General features: G+C 54.1%; 3 protein-coding genes across 9 annotated transcripts in view; 1 reads left to right on the forward strand and 2 right to left on the reverse strand.

Moving 5' to 3' along the window:
• Positions 1 to 2,611, reverse strand: part of NUP188 (nucleoporin 188) — a gene marked incomplete at its 5' end in the record, with an annotated part of 44,523 nt that extends 41,912 nt beyond the window's left edge. For all 5 annotated transcript variants that reach the window (XM_082468269.1, XM_082468267.1, XM_082468266.1 and 2 more), the window contains one exon: positions 2,385 to 2,611. In XM_082468269.1, the coding sequence (XP_082324395.1) occupies positions 2,385 to 2,611 (227 nt within the window). The remainder of the gene's footprint in view (positions 1 to 2,384) is intronic.
• Positions 2,612 to 2,821: 210 nt separating this feature from the next.
• DOLK (dolichol kinase) lies at positions 2,822 to 4,592 on the forward strand (the record flags this gene model as incomplete). Its single annotated transcript, XM_082468273.1, has 1 exon — positions 2,822 to 4,592. One exon carries the CDS (start codon positions 2,822 to 2,824, stop codon positions 4,436 to 4,438), a length of 1,617 nt encoding a protein of 538 aa, XP_082324399.1. The 3' UTR covers positions 4,439 to 4,592.
• Positions 4,593 to 6,852: 2,260 nt separating this feature from the next.
• Positions 6,853 to 16,807, reverse strand: PHYHD1 (phytanoyl-CoA dioxygenase domain containing 1). 3 transcript variants are annotated; one of them, XM_082468294.1, is made up of 11 exons: positions 16,635 to 16,807; positions 15,080 to 15,238; positions 11,994 to 12,069; positions 11,870 to 11,917; positions 10,634 to 10,689; positions 10,487 to 10,549; positions 9,819 to 9,840; positions 8,384 to 8,512; positions 8,170 to 8,286; positions 7,359 to 7,485; positions 6,853 to 7,206 (listed from the first exon to the last, which is right to left on the reverse strand). In XM_082468294.1, the coding sequence occupies exons 1-11, from the start codon at positions 16,665 to 16,667 to the stop codon at positions 6,960 to 6,962; spliced, it is 1,077 nt and encodes a 358-aa protein (XP_082324420.1). In that variant the 5' UTR covers positions 16,668 to 16,807; the 3' UTR covers positions 6,853 to 6,959. The 3 variants fall into 3 exon arrangements, with proteins under 3 accessions (XP_082324420.1, XP_082324421.1, XP_082324422.1); XM_082468296.1 differs by having other exon boundaries at positions 7,082 to 7,254; positions 16,635 to 16,805; XM_082468295.1 differs by lacking the exons at positions 9,819 to 9,840; positions 10,487 to 10,549; positions 10,634 to 10,689; positions 11,870 to 11,917.
• Between the last annotated feature and the right edge of the window lie 1,244 nt (positions 16,808 to 18,051).

Below are 18,051 nucleotides of genomic sequence, written 5' to 3' on the forward strand. Positions count from 1 at the left end.
CAGGTGATTTTCAAGACCCAACAGACATGGTTGGAACTGTGATGTCTAATTCAAGCCTCAGAGTAACATCTTCCATATATACTTCCAAGAAATGAAATAAGTGCTACAGTGTCTGTCATTTGTTTGCAGACACTGTAAATAAATAAATAAATTTGAGCTAAGTGTTTTGGGAAGAAACTAAGGCAAAGAAATTCAATAACTTGCCTCAAAGGTGAGGTTAAAAAAATTTATTGACTTGCAGTCCAGTGGTCTAGCAGACAACATGGAATTCCATTCCTAAAAGAGCTGAAGTTAATGAAACTGGAAATTATCTTCCTTAGAGAGATCCATGTGGTTGGAAACCTTTGGATGAAAGCAACTAGGAGATTAGAATTAACAGTCTCTACAATTGAGTCCTTTCGATAGAAAGCCTGAGGCACAGTCAAACTACTCTGAGATAGTTCTTTTGAGAAACACAGTTATAATATTCCACACGTAAATAATGAATATAAGCAGCCACTGCTCGTGGACGCTCTGACTCCACAGATGAGGCACATCTCTCTTGCATGAACTGAGGTTTAAGCTAAGCAGCAAGCTTTTCAAACCATGGGGTTTTTGTTTGTTTTTTAAGCACACATTAACTGAAGAACACAATAGATACCCCAAAATGCCAAAATTCAAACTGACTTCCCGTCAAACCCTCAGTGATCCTCCCCAAACCCTGAGTGATTTAAGAGTATTACTGCATTTTTGACTAGTGCCAACTCACATTAACATACATGGTTCACAGCCACCTCAATACTGCTCTGAAAACGATTCTCATTCGGAGAAACAGACGCATATGGTAAGGTGGCCTGTCTGTGGTCATCTGCAAATCAGCAGGCACCAGGAATAGAATTTAAGTTTCTTCTTAGTTCAGACCTCTAGGCGTTTCAAACAGAAGGCTGCTGTTCAGTATAATCCCAATCATTATAGCATGCCTTCCAACACAAATAGAAAGGAAAGGGGAAAAAAAAGAAAAGAAAAAAAGATCGCTCCTAAAACAAGCTATGAGCAAAGCAGTGCCTAGAAATCCTAGTGTCATTTCTTCCACCTTCAGGTATGAGTTTGGTAGGTTCTCCAGGATGCAGAGAGCATCTTTCAGGCAAACTAACAGCTTTCCTTCCCTTGTCCTCTTTCATTAAGAACGCGCCTTGCCCTGCAGGAGCTAAACTTTACCCAAGCTCCACAATGGCTGTAAGATAAGCCTAAGAAAAGGAGAGCACAGCGACCACAATGCTGCCCGACAGAAGAGCTGACACGAAACAGCAGAGGAAGAAAAAGCAAAAAGGTCCTCACAAGGTTCGGAAGCAGTTCCATGGAAATTCCGAAGAAGAAAACCTCACTACAGCAGAGAGATGAAGGAAGTGGCAAACGGAATAAACATTTACTGAGAGCCTATTACATGCTCTTCTGGGTGTTGAGGCTACAGCAGTGAACAAGACAAAAAAGCGGGGAACCACTGCTGGCACAGGGAACAAGAAGTGACAGGGACAGTTAGGCGGGAGGGTGGAAAGGAAAAACACTTCAAGCTGTTAAGTGCGAGATGGAAGTGTGGCGATCCGGTTAAAGCTTCGGAGTCGGACACGCAGCCCGTTCGGAGCCGGGTTTGTGAGTCATCTGTAAATTAAAAGGTGCCTCCCGGAGTTGTGGGAGTTCAAGAAGATAACACGGAGAAAAGAAAGCGCGTCGCCAGTGTCTGGCGCTAGTGCGCCTGTACGCTAGCAACAACTGTCTCTTTCTCTTTAATATTTTCTCTTCCCGTCCCCAAAACCCAGTACAGTGCCTGGGATGTCCGCTGACGGAATCAATGCATGAGAAAACGACGAGACGGATGAATGAAAGGCTGAGCGACGAAAGAAGGCAGAAACTGCCAGGAGGTGGCTCGGCGACGCCCGAAACAGACCTCCCAACGAGAGCACAGGGGGTAACCTGGAGAGCGCCGCCGGGCCGGGCACAGGAGGCTGCAGCGGGGCCCGGGTAGGGGCTCCCCCGGGCGACCGCGAAGCGCAGAGTCTCGCCTCGAGGGAGCGTCACGCCGCACAGGAAGGGCGGTAGGGGGGAGGGGGGCGCCGAGGGACTCTCCGAGGGGAGAGGGGAGGAAGGGAAAGGGACCGGGTAGGGAGACAGGAGGCCAGAGTCCAGGAAAGTCGTGAGGCACCGGCCCCCCTCTTGGAGAAGTCACCTCAGACCCCCGCGCGCGGGGACCGTTTGGCTGTAACCGCCTCCCGTCCCGGAGCCCGTCCACCTAGCCGGCCTTCGCCCAGCCACTGCTGCCACATCTAGCCCCCAACTCCCGCCCCGCTTCCGCTCGGCTTCGACCCCGCGCCTCACAGTCACGCCCGCCGACTCGGCCCGCTCCGCACCTCACACACGGACCGCCGGCGGCCGCCGCCATCTTCGCGCGCGCGCGCCCCAGCCCCGCCCCGAGACGCCACGCCCACGTGATCACTCGCCTCCAGGGCGTGGACAGGGTTTTCGTCACGTGACGGCGGGGCGGGGCCAACATGGCGATTCCCAGAGAGGTGAGGAACTCCGGGCGAGGGCGGCCGAGGCTGTGAGGGAGGCGGCCGAGGGGCGACGTGTACGCCATAGGTGTGAGGCGGTGGAGGGTAGCCCGACGCCAGCTCCCAGGCGTCAGAGAGTGGCCTACAGTGGAGCTTCCTTTCTCGCAGCTGGAGAACGGAGAGAGAAGGTGCTGGCTGGGCGAAGCTACCGCTCTCTGCCAGGCGGGGATTAAAGGGCCCAGAGTCCAGGGCGTTCCTAGTCACCCCAGTTTCCCCGGAGTCTCAGATCCAAAGACATGACCCGAGAGTGCGCTTCCCCGGCCCCTGGGCCTGGGGCTCCGCTGAGCGGTTCGGTGCTGGCAGAGGCGGCAGTGGTGTTCGTAGTGGTGCTGAGCATCCACGCAGCCGTGTGGGATCGATACTCGTGGTGCGCCGTGGCCCTCGCGGTGCAGGCCTTCTACGTCCAATACAAGTGGGACCGGCTGTTACAGCAGGGAAGCGCTGTCTTCCAGTTTCGAATGTCCGCAAACAGTGGCCTACTGCCCGCCTCGGTGGTCATGCCTTTGCTCGGGCTGGTTATGAAGGAGCGCTGCCAGGCTGCGGGGAACCCATACTTCGAGCGGTTTGGAATTGTGGTGGCGGCCACTGGCATGGCAGTGGCCCTCTTCTCATCAGTATTGGCACTGGGCATCACTCGCCCGGTGCCCACCAACACCTGTGTCATCTCGGGCTTGGCTGGAGGTGTCATCATTTATATCATGAAGCACTCGCTGAGTGTAGGCGAGGTGATCGAGGTCCTGGAGGTCCTGCTGATCTTCGTCTACCTCAACATGATCCTGCTGTATCTGCTGCCCCGCTGCTTCACCCCTGGAGAGGCTCTGCTGGTATTGGGTGGCATCAGCTTCATGCTCAACCAGCTCATCAAGCGCTCTCTGACTGTGGTGGAAAGCCAGGGGGACCCCTTGGACTTCTTCCTGCTGGTAGTGGTGGTAGGGATGGTGCTCATGGGCATCTTCTTCAGCACCCTCTTTGTTTTCATGGACTCAGGCACCTGGGCCTCTTCCATCTTCTTCCACCTCATGACCTGTGTACTGGGGCTTGGCGTGGTCCTGCCCTGGCTGCACCGGCTCATCCGCAGGAACCCCCTGCTGTGGCTTTTTCAATTCCTCTTCCAGACAGAGACCCGAGTCTACCTTCTAGCCTACTGGTCTCTGCTGGCCACCTTAGCCTGCCTGGTGGTGCTATACCAGAATGCCAAGCGGTCATCTTCCGAGTCCAAGAAGCACCAGGCCCCCACCATTGCTCGGAAGTATTTCCACTTCATTGTGGTAGCCACCTACACCCCAGGTATCATCTTGGACCGGCCACTGCTCTACGTGGCCGCCACCGTATGTCTGGCGGTCTTCATCTTCCTAGAGTATGTGCGCTACTTCCGCATCAAGCCCCTGGGCCACACTCTGCGAAGCCTCCTGTCCCTCTTCCTGGATGAACGAGACAGTGGACCGCTCATCCTCACCCACATCTACCTGCTCCTAGGCATGTCTCTTCCCATTTGGTTAGTCCCCAGACCCTGCACACAGAAGGGTAGCCTAGGGGGAGCCAGGGCCCTAGTCCCCTATGCAGGAGTCCTGGCCGTCGGTGTGGGCGACACTGTGGCCTCCATATTCGGCAGCACCATGGGGGAGATTCGCTGGCCTGGAACTAAAAAGACTTTTGAGGGGACCATGACATCTATATTTGCCCAGATCATTTCTGTAGCTCTGATCTTAATCTTCGACAGTGGAGTGGACTTAAACTACAGTTATGCTTGGATTTTGGGGTGCATCAGCACCGTGTCCCTCCTAGAAGCATACACTACGCAGATAGACAATCTCCTTTTGCCTCTCTACCTCCTGATATTGCTGATGGCCTAGCTGCTGTGCAGCAGCGATGAAGGAAACAGGGACATGGGGAAGACAAATGGTCCCCACAGCAGCCAGCCACTTGGGCTTGAAGAGCCAGGAGGGGAGAAGCAGATTTAATTTTTCAGTTAATTCAGATTTAAAATAAAAATCAAAGCACTCTCGGTTTTAGTTTTGCTGATATTTTAAAAAGCAAAAATGCTTAAAGGATAGTGCAGCAGCTCAAAAAGCTTGAGTGGGCCATAGGGCCCCCCCTCACCTTGCAGTCCTCGGGGGGGCCGGAGTGGATACTGGAGGCCGTAGGGCAGAGTGGTTAACACTTCAGGTTCTGGTGTCAGACTCATCTGGTCAGAATCCTTGGCTGAACCACTTCTTAACTGTGTGAGTTGCTTAATCACTGTGGGCCTCAATTCTCATGTCTGCAAGATGGGAATAATAAGAGCCTGCACCTCACGGGGTGTCATGCGGTTCTGGCAAAGTGACGTGTGTGAGGTGACCAGCCCAGAGCCCGCACTTAAGTGCAAAAGTGTCACATAAGTGAGGGAAAGTGTCATTGTTACCCAAGGCCAGTCCTCATCTCAGCAAAAAGCCAGGCAAACCAAAGGGTTATATAGGTTGTACTTGGAGACCAGAGTGACCCTACTCCCCTGGCTTCATTCAGAGGAGAGTACAAGAGGAAAATAGCCAAGTGCATGTGGTTTCTCCCATTTGGGCTAGGAAGAGCTGAAGGGGAGAGATGGGATCTGTTTGTTGCATCCCTGGAAGGGCTGGAGGAAGAAGATCTGTCCTGGGCTGACTACCTGCTTCAGCCAACCCCACCCTGCCTCAAGGCCTCTGCTGCCTGGCTGAGTGGTGCTGTTGAAGGACAGGCTGGACAGCACAGGGTCCTTGTCAAGGGGTCCCTCCTGAGACCTCTCACCCTCCAGTCATGTCCACACCTGTGTTGGTCTCTTCTCTTGGCGAGAAATTAGAGGCAAGGTCTGGTGAAGTTTACTGAGAGTTCAGAATCGCTCTTCCGGGGCGGGGGGGGAGGGGGCGGTGCCTGCTCCAGCCTTGCTCTCTGTGAGGGCGGAGTCCAGCTCTCCCTGGTTCCCCACTGCATCCCCCAGTGCCAGCACAGCCTGGCACATAGCAGGAACTCGGCAGACCTTCGCTGAACGGATGAACATTTCCCGTCAGTGAGAAGATAGCACAGCAGGTTTCTCAAGGCTGGACCAGGTTCTCCCCACTTCCCACCAGCCTGACAGGGAGGGGCCTAGGCAGGAAGAGGTGAGAACTTTGGCCCACCAAGGCCGGAAGCCAGGAGCCCAGCTCTGGGAGCTTGCTTCTGCCTGAGCATCACTGCCAAGCCCTTTCCCTCAGAGGAGAGTATTAAGACATTCCTTTTGGGCTCAAAGGAGCCTTAACAAACCCTTCCCTTGGCTCAGGCTCCCCGCGACTGCTCGCTGAAGGAGGCAACACCATGTTAGGGTGTAGCGTATATGAGTGCTGGCTTTGCCCCACTGACTCCCTGGGTGGTTTGTTCTCATACAGAGTGGGGGCTGGAAATCAAGGTCATAAAATCATAAGGCCGCTGAGGCCAGGCAGGTAATGCAATGAAGGAGGACAGGGAAGGGAAGCGGAGAGCACACGCGCCTGTAAGAAGGCGGCTCCAGCCAGCGGTCACGTAGGCTAGACCACAGGCCCCGGGCTGTTGACCTGCTCATTCAAAGAAGCTTAGAAACCTGAATTGTTAGGTGAAATCTCCCAATTTTCAAATGTTTGGGGTTTTTTGTTTGTTTGTTTTAAAATGCCGAGGCCCAGACAAAACAATTCTGCATTGTGAAATCGGCTGGTGGCCCCCAGTTTGCAACCTCTGAGCAGACCCCCGCCAGGCAGGTTTCAGATTTGGTATTTGTTCCTGCAGCTCTGGGTGCCTGCCAAGCATGTCCAAACAGGAGGGACCTGTGGAGGCCCTCGTCCAGCCCCTTGATGGTGCAGGTGGCCAAATGGGCCCAGAGAGAAGGGCCTGGCCTGAGGCCGGAAATCGAGTTGGTCACAGAGCCAGGACCAGAATCTCAGACTGGATTCCAGGCTCTGGTCTTTTCCCTCCCCAGGAAAGGAGAACTGGGAGCATAGAGGTTAGAAGCATAGGCTCTGGATCCAGCTGACCTCGCCAAACACCTGAACAGCTGTGGGACTTGGGCAGGTCACTTAACCTTCCCATGTGTCAGCTCCATCATCCGTAAACAGCACCTACCTGAAAGGGGTGAGGTTCCAGTGATAAAGCACAGGAGGCTCTTGGCACCATGAATGCCCACCAAATGTCACTTCCTGTTATTAACATCGTGCATACCTCACCAGGCAGGGCTGGGCTACCTGGGATGATTTTCAGCAGGGTTCTCATCTTGAGAGGCAGGCTGCTTGGGAAAGAAGGATCAAGATGCTGCATTTGGAAGTCTTCTTTATTCAGTGTCTCCCAGCGTAATGACCAAGAGTTCCATGTGAGAGGGGAGACGAGTGAGAAGCCGGCAGAGAAGCAGCCAGAACCCTTTCATGGCTGTGAGGCTGCCTCTTGGGGGAGGTTGTGTTGGGGTAGGGACAGACAGAGACAGAGCTCAGGGGAGGCACCCAGCCCAGCCTCCTGCTCCTGCCTGCCTGTCTGCACAGACACCAGCAGAAGGAAAGCCCTGGAGGAGAGATGCGAATTCCCCGTTGCAGCTGGGCGGTGGGGTGAGGCGCTGGCGTTGGTGGCCCACGGCTTCTCCCGAGAGGGGGTGGCGTCCCTGCCCTCAGAGGGCCTTTAGGTGTACAGTGGGGGAAAGGGCAGCTCAGCTGTCGGCTGGAGCCTGCAGAGGATGGGGAGAGGACCTCGAGGTGCCAGTAGCACTGCTCCCAGCCTCCAGGACCTCTTCGGGAGCTGTCTGGGGCCCACACACACCCTGCCACCTACCAGTTATCTGGGCTCCAGACGGTGCCAGCAGCCTCCATGAGGTGGAAAGTATAGGCCTGGCGTGAGCAGTCGGAGAGATTCTGCTCACTTTTGTGCACCACTTCTCCGTGGATTAGGATGAGGGCCCCTGGCAGGGACACAGCGGGTCGAGAGCGCCCTCGAGGCAGGAAGGGACATGGTGGGCGCCCCCTCCCTCAAGCGGTGTCGTGGGCTATTCATCCCCATTCCCATCCCTGGACGCTCAGGGGCCTGGAGTCTGCCCCAGCGTCGGAGGCTGTGCTGTTGGACATGGGTTCCCCTGGGGTCAAGTCCCTTCCGCTGTGGCCCGTGCCCTTGGCAAGCCTCAGCAAGGGCATCCACCTCTATGGCATTTGCAGAACCAGACAGAAGCTCTCTGTCCCGTGCCAGCCAGCTGGAGCCTCAGCCAGGAACGCAGAGTTGGGGCTCAGTTTCCCTGTTCTAAAAGGAAGGGTGTGCTGACAGCCAGGATTTGTGAGCACTTGTGGTGCACCATCTTACATATGACATCTCACTGGCTTCCCTACTTTATGTTTGGGGAAACTGAGGCTCAGAGAGGTTCAGTCATTTGCTCACAGAGACAGCCGGGAAGTAGCAGGGTCTAGATTCCAGCCTGATCTGGGAGACCCTGCTGTCAACCACAAAGCTTTCAGACCTCCCAGTGCCCACCCAGCCCTACCTTCCCTCATGCTGTGACTTCCCAGCCCTCAGGTGAGCTGGGTGGTCAGAGCAAGCACAGACCCCCCAGGCATGGCCTCCAGGCCCTCCTCCCCGCCCTCTGCACACCCCCTACCTCTCCGCACCGGTGTGGGCACAAAGAGGCTGTTATCCCGGGCTGGCTCAGTCCCAAGGAAGCTGGTGCCAGGCGCCAAGCCAGCAGGGGCCCGGACCATCCTTCTCGACACTCCACCTGCGGGCCAAGGTGGGGCCTTTAGCCTCTCTTTATTCGGGATCCCTCCCCTGTGGGGGGTGGGGACGAGTGGGCAGGGAGAGGCAGGTGGCCTCACCTGTGTGGGAGCCAGGGATGAACCAGAGGCAGCCATTCTCCAGCGTGGCGTCTTCCAGAGCAATCCACACGCCCAGCACCCGGCCCAGGGGCTCCGTATACAGGAAGGAGGCGTCCTGGTGAGGGGAGACTGCAGCAGGCCCGCCTGGGCATGAGGAACCTGGCCTCACCTCACCTTGGCCTCGTTTCTACTCACTCCGTGGTCCTCCCAGGGCCCTCCAGGCCCAGCCTTCCCATGAGCAGTTAGAATCTCACCGCTTCCTGGCCTGGAGACTCTGGGCAAGAGATTTCACCTCTCAAGCTTCAATTTCCTAAACCATAAAGCAGCCCCAACGATAACCTAACCTCACGAGGTTGCTGGAGGATTCTGAGACAGTGTATGAAAAGTGCTTAGTACAGGGCCTGACGTTGTAATCGCTGCCTGAAAAGCAGCTGCTATTGTTTAATTCCAGCCAGGTAACTCAAGCCGCCGTCCTTAACCAGCGAGAGCACCTCCAGCCACCAGATGGTCCAGTGTAAGCCACCAGTGGTCTAAGACTTGGAAGTAGGGTGTGAAGCAGGAAACGGACCCAGCATCCACATTGTAAACATCCCCTGCGTGATGCTGGGGCCCAGGCAGGATGGAGAACCGCTGAACAGAGGACCTTAGTCTGTTAACAGCAAGAGGGTCCTAGTCTCGCCTCATCCCTTCCTGGGGAACTGTGTGCTTTCTGAGCACCAAAGTTGAAGTCAGACTTTGACAATGCAGACAGTGTCCAGATGAAGGTGTCCTAATGGTGGGGAGGAAGAATGGCTGAAGGAGCTGGGGGTGCTGGACTGAGCAGAGAAGGCTCAGGGAGAGGATGGTCATCCCTTCAGGAGACTGTCCTCAGGCCGGATGGTGGGGAGGAGGGGGCCTCACAAGGGGAATGACTTGAGCTCATGTCAGGAAAGGAAGAGCTGCCGGTAGGGGTGGTGAGCCCTCTGTCACCAGAGGTATTTGAGAGAAGTGGGTCATCACCCATGAGGGAGGCTGGAAAGGGCACCTGTGTATCCAGGGCTTTTGTAATCAGATCAGCAGTTTCTATGCTGAGTCAGTACTCCAGGGAACTTGGTAAAATACAGACTCCCAGGCCCTCGCCACCCTCCTGACTCAAGATCTCAGGGAATGGGGCCCAGGAATCTGTATTTTTAACCAGCAAGGAGTGGCTGCCAGGTTTGGGAACCACTGGGTCAAGGGCTCCAGGACACCCCCCTCCACCCCTCCACCCCACCCCACCCCCCGGCATCCACTCTTTCAGGAAGCAGCAGAAGATGGCTTCTCCTCCGCTGGCCCAGGCTCTTGTCTATGGACGTCTTGGCAGGCGCCTTCCCTCCCTCTGGAGACCTGACAACCACTAAAGTCCCAGATCTCCCGCCGGGGCCTTCGCTGGCCCCCCAGCCTGCTCTTGGCTCACCTTCGCCGCCCAAGTGAGGTTGCTGCAGGAGAGAGGAGGGGCCGGGTGAGGCCAGGGAGAGCGGGGAGGGGCAGGGGCTGCTCTGAGTCCTCCCAGTGGGATGCTCTTCCCCCCGCCACAGGTGTTTATCTGCAAGGCTCCCACGTCAGCACCCAGCTATCGAGCACCTACTATGTGCCAGGCCCAGGAGGGCTGCAAAGAGAAAAGCCACCCTGCCTGGCAGGGAGCTCCCAGTCTGAGCACACACGTCCCTAACAAGAGCACAAGGCAGAAGTGAGGGGAAGCAGGAGAGGCTGGGGCCCAGGCCAGCGATTAAGCCTCTGGGCTCCAGGATCAGAGATGTGTCCTCTCTTCCCAAGGGCGTTGGAAGGCTTCTTGGAGGAGGTGGCACTGGGCTGGGCCTTGAAAGCTGGGAGCAGAGCATTTCAATAGCCAACAAAGGGAGGAGGCAGCCCCGGGATCCCCTTTCCTTCCACGGCACCCTAACTGAGCCCCAACTAAGTGCCAGGCACCCTAACCAGAGGAGACCGGTTTTCATGTTCTCCTGCCAACTTAATAATACTTCCTCAGGGAGGCAGCTTGCGGCCCTTGAAAGGAAGGGCTTGGTATGAGCACTGTGCCCATTTTGCAGAGGGTAAACGGAGGCCTGGGGAGGACGGGGAGCTCACCTTAAAGATATACATGCTCTGCACCACCACGGGCATCTGGAGGCCCAGACTTCTGGCCAAAGCCTGGAAGGGGCAGAGGTCACATGGCCAGCCCGCCCACACTCACATATGGCCCACTGGCCCACCCTCACCGACACCTCTGCTCACCTGCACCTTGGGGGAGTGTGTGACACACCTGAAGACAGAGTCATGGGCGTGCAGAGCTGCGGGACAGAGGTGGGCTGAAGAGCCAGTCCCCAGTCCCCATGCGTCCCTCCCACGCCTAGGCCTGGGCACCCAGGGTCAGGCCTCACTTTGATATTCTCACCTATTTTCTGTGCATTAAGCTTTCTGCTTGTTTATAACCGAGAAATGGGCCCACAGATGCCTTCACCTGACCTATGACCTTATTCTTGACCTTCTAGCCCTGACTGGCCGCCCTTCAGAGGACCAAGGACTCCAAGGGACCCATCACTTGGTAGCAATTCTGGTACTGCCGCTTGCTCTGTCGGACTCTGAGCACCGATTTCTCTCCTTTAAACCTTAGTTTCCTCCTGTGTACAATGGGATCAGCCCTGCCTCCTGGGCTGCCATAGGACTCCATGGGCTAACGCGTGTGCAAGCACAGCCCAGGACCAGGCACAGAACAGTCACTCTTCTCATTATTTACTACTGTTGTTATTACAAAAAGTGAGGGTTGAACGTATTTAATGCCACTGAATTGTATACTTCAAAATGGTTACGATGGTAAATTTTCTATTATATGTGTTTTACCACAATTTGTAAAAAAAAAAACAAAGCTACCATGATATAACTTCATGTTTAAAAATCAGTCTACAAGATAAATTGTAAGGGTTTTTTTTGTTTATTTTTCTTGCCACATCACGCGGCTTGTGGGATTTTAGTTTCCTGACCAGGGATTGAACTCGGGCCCTCGGCAGTGAGAGCACGGGGTCTTAACCACTGGACCGCCAGGGAACTCCCTACAAAATAACTATAATGCATGATCCTGAAAAAAAAAAAAAAAAAGGGTTTCCTAGCTTGGTTTAGGGGTCTTGGAACAGGGACCTTGTCAACATGTTTGGTGTTCCTTAAGAAGCCTTCAGGGAGCAATGGGACCCAGAATCCCTACATGCCTGGCACCTGAATCATCCCCAGGCCAGGCAGTAGAGAGTTGAGGAGCCCGCACACACCCATCTGCATGGGGGGGGGGGAGCTCAAATGGACCCCTCTTCCCAGTGCTGCAGTGGCAGTGTCATGTGATTAGCATCATAAGATGCAGGAGAGCAGGGCCCAAGAAGGACCTTGCACCCAGAAATGCCATTTGTTGGGCACCTTAACGTGTGCTTTGGGGGAAGGCCCCCAAACTCTTCAGACCTCAGTTTCTCTCCAGCCCCTGCTTACCATGGCCAATTTTGTTGATGGATTTCTCCGGAGGGACCAGGAAATTTCCTGTGGCACAAGGGACAGGTCAAGCTGGAAGGACTGCAGTCCAGCCACCCCCACCTCTAGGGCCCCAGTTCCAAACCTTTCTCATCAAAGACGCCTTTCTCAAAGAAGAATCGAATCTTGTCACCGCTGCTTAAGAAATAGTCTGTGCTGCCCTGTGGAGAGGGGACATCAGAGGGGCTGAGAGAGCATCACGGGGTCACAGGTGGGCCTGGCAGAGAGGGAAGAGGATTCAGATGCTTCCCACCCCACAGAGCTGCAGACGCCTCTGGTGCTTCTCAAACTCGTCCACTGTGGCACAGCCGGTGAGCAGGAACCCCAAGGACCTGGAAGCACAGCCGGAAGCTACAAGCATGGAATTTCTTAGAAACCTCTAAATAAATCACATGACTCATACTCCATAATGGCATGAAACACAGGTACTAGATCAAACACGCCTGGTTCCCAGGGAGCCTTGGGCCACTTGTTTTGCCTCTCAAAGCCTCAGTTTCCTCATCTGTAAAAGGGGAATAATAATAGAACTGACCTCCCTGGATTGTTGGAGGCTTCAGGTTCAGGTAGATTCTGAATCTTATAGAAGCTGAGAACACAGACCCTGGAGCTAGAATACCTGGGTTCAAATCCCAGCTCTGCCACTAACTGGCTGTAATCACAACCACATTACTGAACCTCTCCAGGCTTAGTTTCCTCATAAAATATGGAGGCTATTAATGGCACCTATCTCATAGGGTGTTGTAGGGATTATGAGTCAGTATATATAAGGTATATAAGAACAGTCCTTGGAATGTGGTGTCATGTGAATATCTGCTTTTATTATTATTATTACTACTGCTGCTAAATAGAAAACACCCAGCAAGGACATGGCTAAATGCTCGATAAATATAAGCTATTACTAATCTTTTTCTTTTTTCTTAATAACATCTCCTTGTTAATTTTATTGATTTTTTTTTTTGACCACACCCTGTGGCTTCTGGGATCTCAGTTCCCTGACCAGGGATGAAACCCGGTCCACAGCAATGACAGTGCCGAATCCTAACCACTAGGCCACCAGGGAACTCCCTTCTTGTTAATTTTAATGTCATGTTTTAAATTTCTTAGCAGCATATGAAAATGATGCTCCAGGGACTTCCCTGGTGGTCCAGTGGTTGAGAATCCGCCTTCCAGGGCAGGGGACGCAGGTTCAATCCCTGGTTGGGGAACTAAGATCCCACATGCTGCAGGGCAACAAAGCCCACAGGCTCTAGAGCTCGAGTGCCACAGCTAAGACCCGACGCAGCCAAACGCATAAATAAATAAATGTTTAATTTAAAAAAAAAGAAGAAAATGATGCTCCAGGGAGATGCCCCATGTTTTCCTTGTGGCTTTAGCCACCCATGATCACCATATATATCTTCCTTCATGGCGACGTAAGTACAGTTTGAGTGTCACCGATGCCCCTACCTGGGTTCCCACATGACACAGCCCCAGCACTCCCTCAACTGCGCACATCTGCTGTCACAGTGCCTTGCGTGGCTCAACTCAGTGACCCGTCGGGCCCTTTCCACGCCCTTCCCACTGAAAACTAAAAGTTTTTTTTTCAACATTCTTAACTCCTCTGCACTAGCAGGGAAACAAGTCTGGGAAGCATAACTGATCATAATAATAAAGACGGTGACGCTACACGCGTGTCAAAGATTTTTACTTAACTCAGTAATTCACAAGGGAACCAGCAACCTGTTGAAAGGAGAATTCCGAGAAACGCACAAATATAGGCAATAAGAAACGCTGAAATGAATTTACAAATCAATGCAAAACTGAATCTAGCCACAAGGGCAATAATTGCACCCTGCTGGGCCCAGTTCATACCCATTTCCATGGACGAGTATCATGCGAGTTATTATCAGTTCTATATAACTTACAGAGTTGTATAATAACTCAAAAACAATGAAAAGTGCTGGTAAGCTGGAACGGAGCACTACTAGACAGGACACCGCCAATATATATTTTTTTAATACCCATTTCAGGGACTTCCCTGGTGGTGTAGTGGTTAAGAATCTGCCTGCCAATGCAGGGGACATGGGTTCGAGCTCTGGTCCAGGAAGATCCCACATGCCGCGGAGCAACTAAGCTCGTGAGCCACAACTACTGAGCCTGCGCTCTAGAGCCCGCGTGCCTAGAGCCCGTGCTCCACAACAAGAGAAGCCACCGCAATGAGAAGCCTGTGCACCTCAACAAAGAGTAGCCCCCGCTCGCCGCAACTAGAGAAAGCCGGCGTGCGGCAATGAAGACCCAACGCAGCCAAAAATTAATTAATTAATTATTTTTTAAAAAAATCCGTTTCAAAGTCTTTCACAATATCAGTTGTGAATATTGAGGGTTTACTGAATACCAGTGCAGCCGAATGAAACCGACTGTTTGGAGGAAAGTGTCCTTCTGTAACCCTTTTTCTTTCTGAAGTCCCCATTCTATGGGTTGCAAGCCTTCTAGTCATTGTAATTCCCTTTATGCCCACCAGATGGCAGAAGCTCCTTGCCATGAGTAAGGGTGAGCCCCATTACTGAGCCTGGACCACAGCTTTGGCTTGGGGGCCCAGCCGCAGGCAGGCTCATAAATTCAGTCTATGAAGGGTTAAGAGAACTGTGTGGGAGAAGCCCTGGGTCTCAACTTACCCATCTCAAGCTGTACTGAGTCCTAGTAGGTCACTGGGGGAAACAAGCAGAGTTCCTTGTCTCATTGGGGGATGACTTACCCAGGTGGGCCCATCAGAATCACTTGGCTCATGCTGGGTTGCTGGCCACAAAGAGGTCCTTTGTGGCAGGAAAACTTCTAAGGAAGTACAGCAGAGCAGTGACAGCATGCACTTGGTATCAGGCAGATCTGGGTTCAAATTCTGGCCCTATCAGTTACTAATTGTGTAGTTTGGGGCAAGTGAGCTGAGCCTCATTTACCCCACCTGTCTAATGGGGCCAATAATGCTGACCTCCTGAATTCGTAGTAGGGAGTGAAGGAAATATGCATATAAGACACTTAGCCTGGAGCCCGGCCCACAGAAAGCTCGGGGCCTGATTCGTTATCAGCATGAGCCCATGGGCCTTGGGGTCCTACCTTTCCAGGCTGCTGCTCTGGCTGGGGACTGAGCCACCCATCAAAGACCAAATCTCATTCTCACCTGCTCCAGGCACCTACCTGGGCTCTCAGCTGCTCCTCCTCCTGGGTGGAAAATTCCGTGCGACAGTGGAGAGGGACATCCATCTCAGCCACTATCTCGCCAATCCTCCGTTGCATGGCCACACACTCGTCTGCAGACCAGAATCCTTCCAGCACCAGAAATCCATCCTCCTGAAACTGCAGGCAGGAAGGAGACTCAGGCTTCTCCCTGCCCTCAAACGCTCTTGACGAGGACTGATTTGACCCTTCCCCAAACCGGAAGCCGTGTGGAGGCACGACAAGGCATCCTGTTCATTGCTCTGCCTCCCTCCCTGGCGAAGGTGTCTAGCGCCCAGTGAAGAGCAATCAGTGTTGGCTGCTTGAATGAAGGCGAGCGGAAGGGGAGGTGTCCTCGCCCTAACCCTCCAGGGAATACAACCTCCTTCGTTTATCCGGCTAATATTGGCTGAGCATCTACCGTGCACCAGACATGGTTTTAGGAGCTGGAGATTCAGTCATGAGCAAGGCAGCCATGATGCTTGTCTCTCAGAACTTAGTCTAGGGAAGGAGACGGATATCATCAAACAAACCAGCACACAGGTGAACTTATCACACAAAGTGTGGTTTATCTACCTGAAATACAACACAGCTGATAGAAAAATATTTATTGGCATGGGAATGTGTTCCACACATATTGTGAGTTTAAAAAAAAAAAGCCAACTACAAATTAGTATCCTAATTTGTGAGAACCTGGGCAAGTGCTTTCCCCTCTCTGACTCTCAGGCTATCTATCAGATGGGGAGCACAGTAGTGCCTCCTTTATGAAACATATAGCAAGCAAGCAAGCAATCGGCGACAGCTTTTGTGATATTGTGATGGACCTTTTATTTTATTTAATTGGCCCCCCAGCGCAGCTTGTGGAATCTAAGTTCCCCAACCAGGGATTGAACCCGTGCCCTCTGCAGTGGAAGCGCGGAGTCCTAAACACTGGACCGCCAGGGAAGTCCCCTGAAACTTTTAGAGATTCAAGGGCTGTATGCCAAAATATTGTCTCAGCACAGGAATCTATAGGTGGGTTTAAATTTTCTTTTTTGAGCTTTTCTGTATTTTTTTGCATTTTCCTCTTGCCATCAGGAACAAACAACAAGGGTCATGTTTTTAAAAAGTCTCCGTTGCTCTGATTCCCACGCGTTAGCCTTTTCGGGTCTGAACGCGCCCGCCGGGTGGTTGCCCGGCCACCCGCCCCGCGCTGGAGGTGGGTTGTGGGTGGGGTGGGATGGGTGGATCCGCCCTCGTCGGCCCCGCCCCTTCCCAGACCCCCACCCCACCCCCACCCCCAGTTCACAGGATCCTGTGTTTTCTTCTGGTTTCTTCACGCAAGCATTCCCACCCCAGCCGCGGTGCGTTGGCCTGGATGGCCCCTGGCTGTGTGTGCAGAAGTTAGGGTCATGGCTGTGAACTGACCACTCTGGGCTTCAGTTTCCTCTTCTGAAAAACGTAAGGGGGTGGGTCGAGTTCCCCGGGACTACTCCAAGTCTGGAGGGGTCCCCCACATTTACCTGACCCTCGGGGTGCCCACCCATCAGGGCCCTACCTTCTGGAGCTGTGAGGGGCGCAGGTAGGCCATGAGGACGAGGCAGGGCGCACGGGTGGCTCTGCGGCTGTGCCTGAGGCTGGAGAGGAGAAAGGTCAGGAGGGGAGAGTGGCCAGAGCCTGGGAGGCCCAGGAGGATTTAACCCTTCCCTGCCCAGAGAAGACTGAATCCTGACCTTCAGCTCCTCCCCGCCCCCATCCAGAGAAAACCCATTCCCGGCCCCCAACACACCCACCCCACCCCACCCCCTCTCACTTCTGTCCTTGGGTGGGGCCCCCCTTGTCTCTGCCCCACACCCTGGGTCCATCCCCCCAGCTAATCCAGGATTAGCCATTTCAGATCTCCTGCAAGATCTTTAACTGCCTCCTTCCAGTTTCTTTCCAGAAACCACTCCTGGCTGGCTGTTTCCAAGGTGCCCAGAAGTTGTGTCCTAGGAGTGTCTGGGCAGGCAGGAGGACACCCGAGTCCCTGCCCAGGTGCCACAACTAACTGTAACCTCCAACCCACATCTGCCCCTGGGTCGAGGCAGGGTTAGAAAGTGCCCAGGCCACCAGCAGCAGCATCTGGGTGGGATGGGATGCAAGGTGGGTCTGGGGGCACACACATCAGACAGACTCTGAGCAGCTCTGCATTCCAAAGGTGGAAGAGGGCTTCCGAGGATTGCCTGGGCCCCTGCCCCTGCCCCCCAAGCTCTGATCCCCTGAGACTCTCTAGGTCCTGAAAGGATTACAGATCTGTCTGCAGCTCAGAGGAAGGGAGAAGATAAGGGGGATCTTAGAAAGGGGAAGGGGCTAGAGCGGGGGCCTGGGTCTTCAGAATGAGGGCGAGGGAAGCCGTGGTTCCTGATCCCCACCCCCAGGCCCAAGATGTTGGTGTCTGAGGCCGGCTGGCACAGCAGAGGCCGGCGGTCAGCACACCCACCCTTCCAGCCAGCCCTGCTCAGCAGCTGACGGGGCCTTTCTGGCTGCTGCTTCTGAAACCCAGCCACTGGCCTTCCCTGAAATGACGCTTTCTGAATGGCGAAGGGACAGAGTGTCTCGGGAGCGAGCGTGGGGACACTGCTCAGCCCTCAGGAGCCTTGGCCCTAAGTCAAGTTGTGTTTTCTGGGCCACCGCACTGGAAGTATAGCTGCTTGGTCCCTGCTTCCCAAGAGCCGAGAGCCAGGGGAGGGGAGAGCCCCGGCAGGTTCCTGAGGCTGGAGGGTGAAGAGGTTCCCAGGGGACAGGCCGGGTGAGGAAGACAGGTGGAAGACAGAACCCTTTGGGGAAATACAGCCAAGGTTCCGCTCACTCGAGGCAGGGAGCGTTCCCAGCTGTCCTGGCCCCTTCCCAACAGATCCAGAGAGACACCTGCCATGTGCCAGGAACACAGTGAGGGTCCAGTAGTGCTGGGCTAGCAACTCCTCGGGGAACCCCCA

Source organism: Balaenoptera physalus (genome assembly GCF_965194825.1).
Source record: "Balaenoptera physalus genome assembly, chromosome: 7".
NCBI classification, from domain to species: Eukaryota; Metazoa; Chordata; class Mammalia; order Artiodactyla; family Balaenopteridae; genus Balaenoptera; species Balaenoptera physalus.

Bases quoted from the DNA above. Each gene is read 5' to 3' on its own strand.
- PHYHD1 (XM_082468294.1), bottom strand. From the start codon at position 16,667: ATGGCCTACCTGCGCCCCTCACAGCTCCAGAAG. The intron at 7,486-8,169 runs GTAGGGGGTGTG...TGTCCCTGCCAG, and splicing joins GCCCACACCGGTGCGGAGAG to GGGCCCTCATCCTAATCCAC. The intron at 7,207-7,358 runs GTAGGTGGCAGG...GTACACCTAAAG, and splicing joins GTCTGGAGCCCAGATAACTG to GCCCTCTGAGGGCAGGGACG.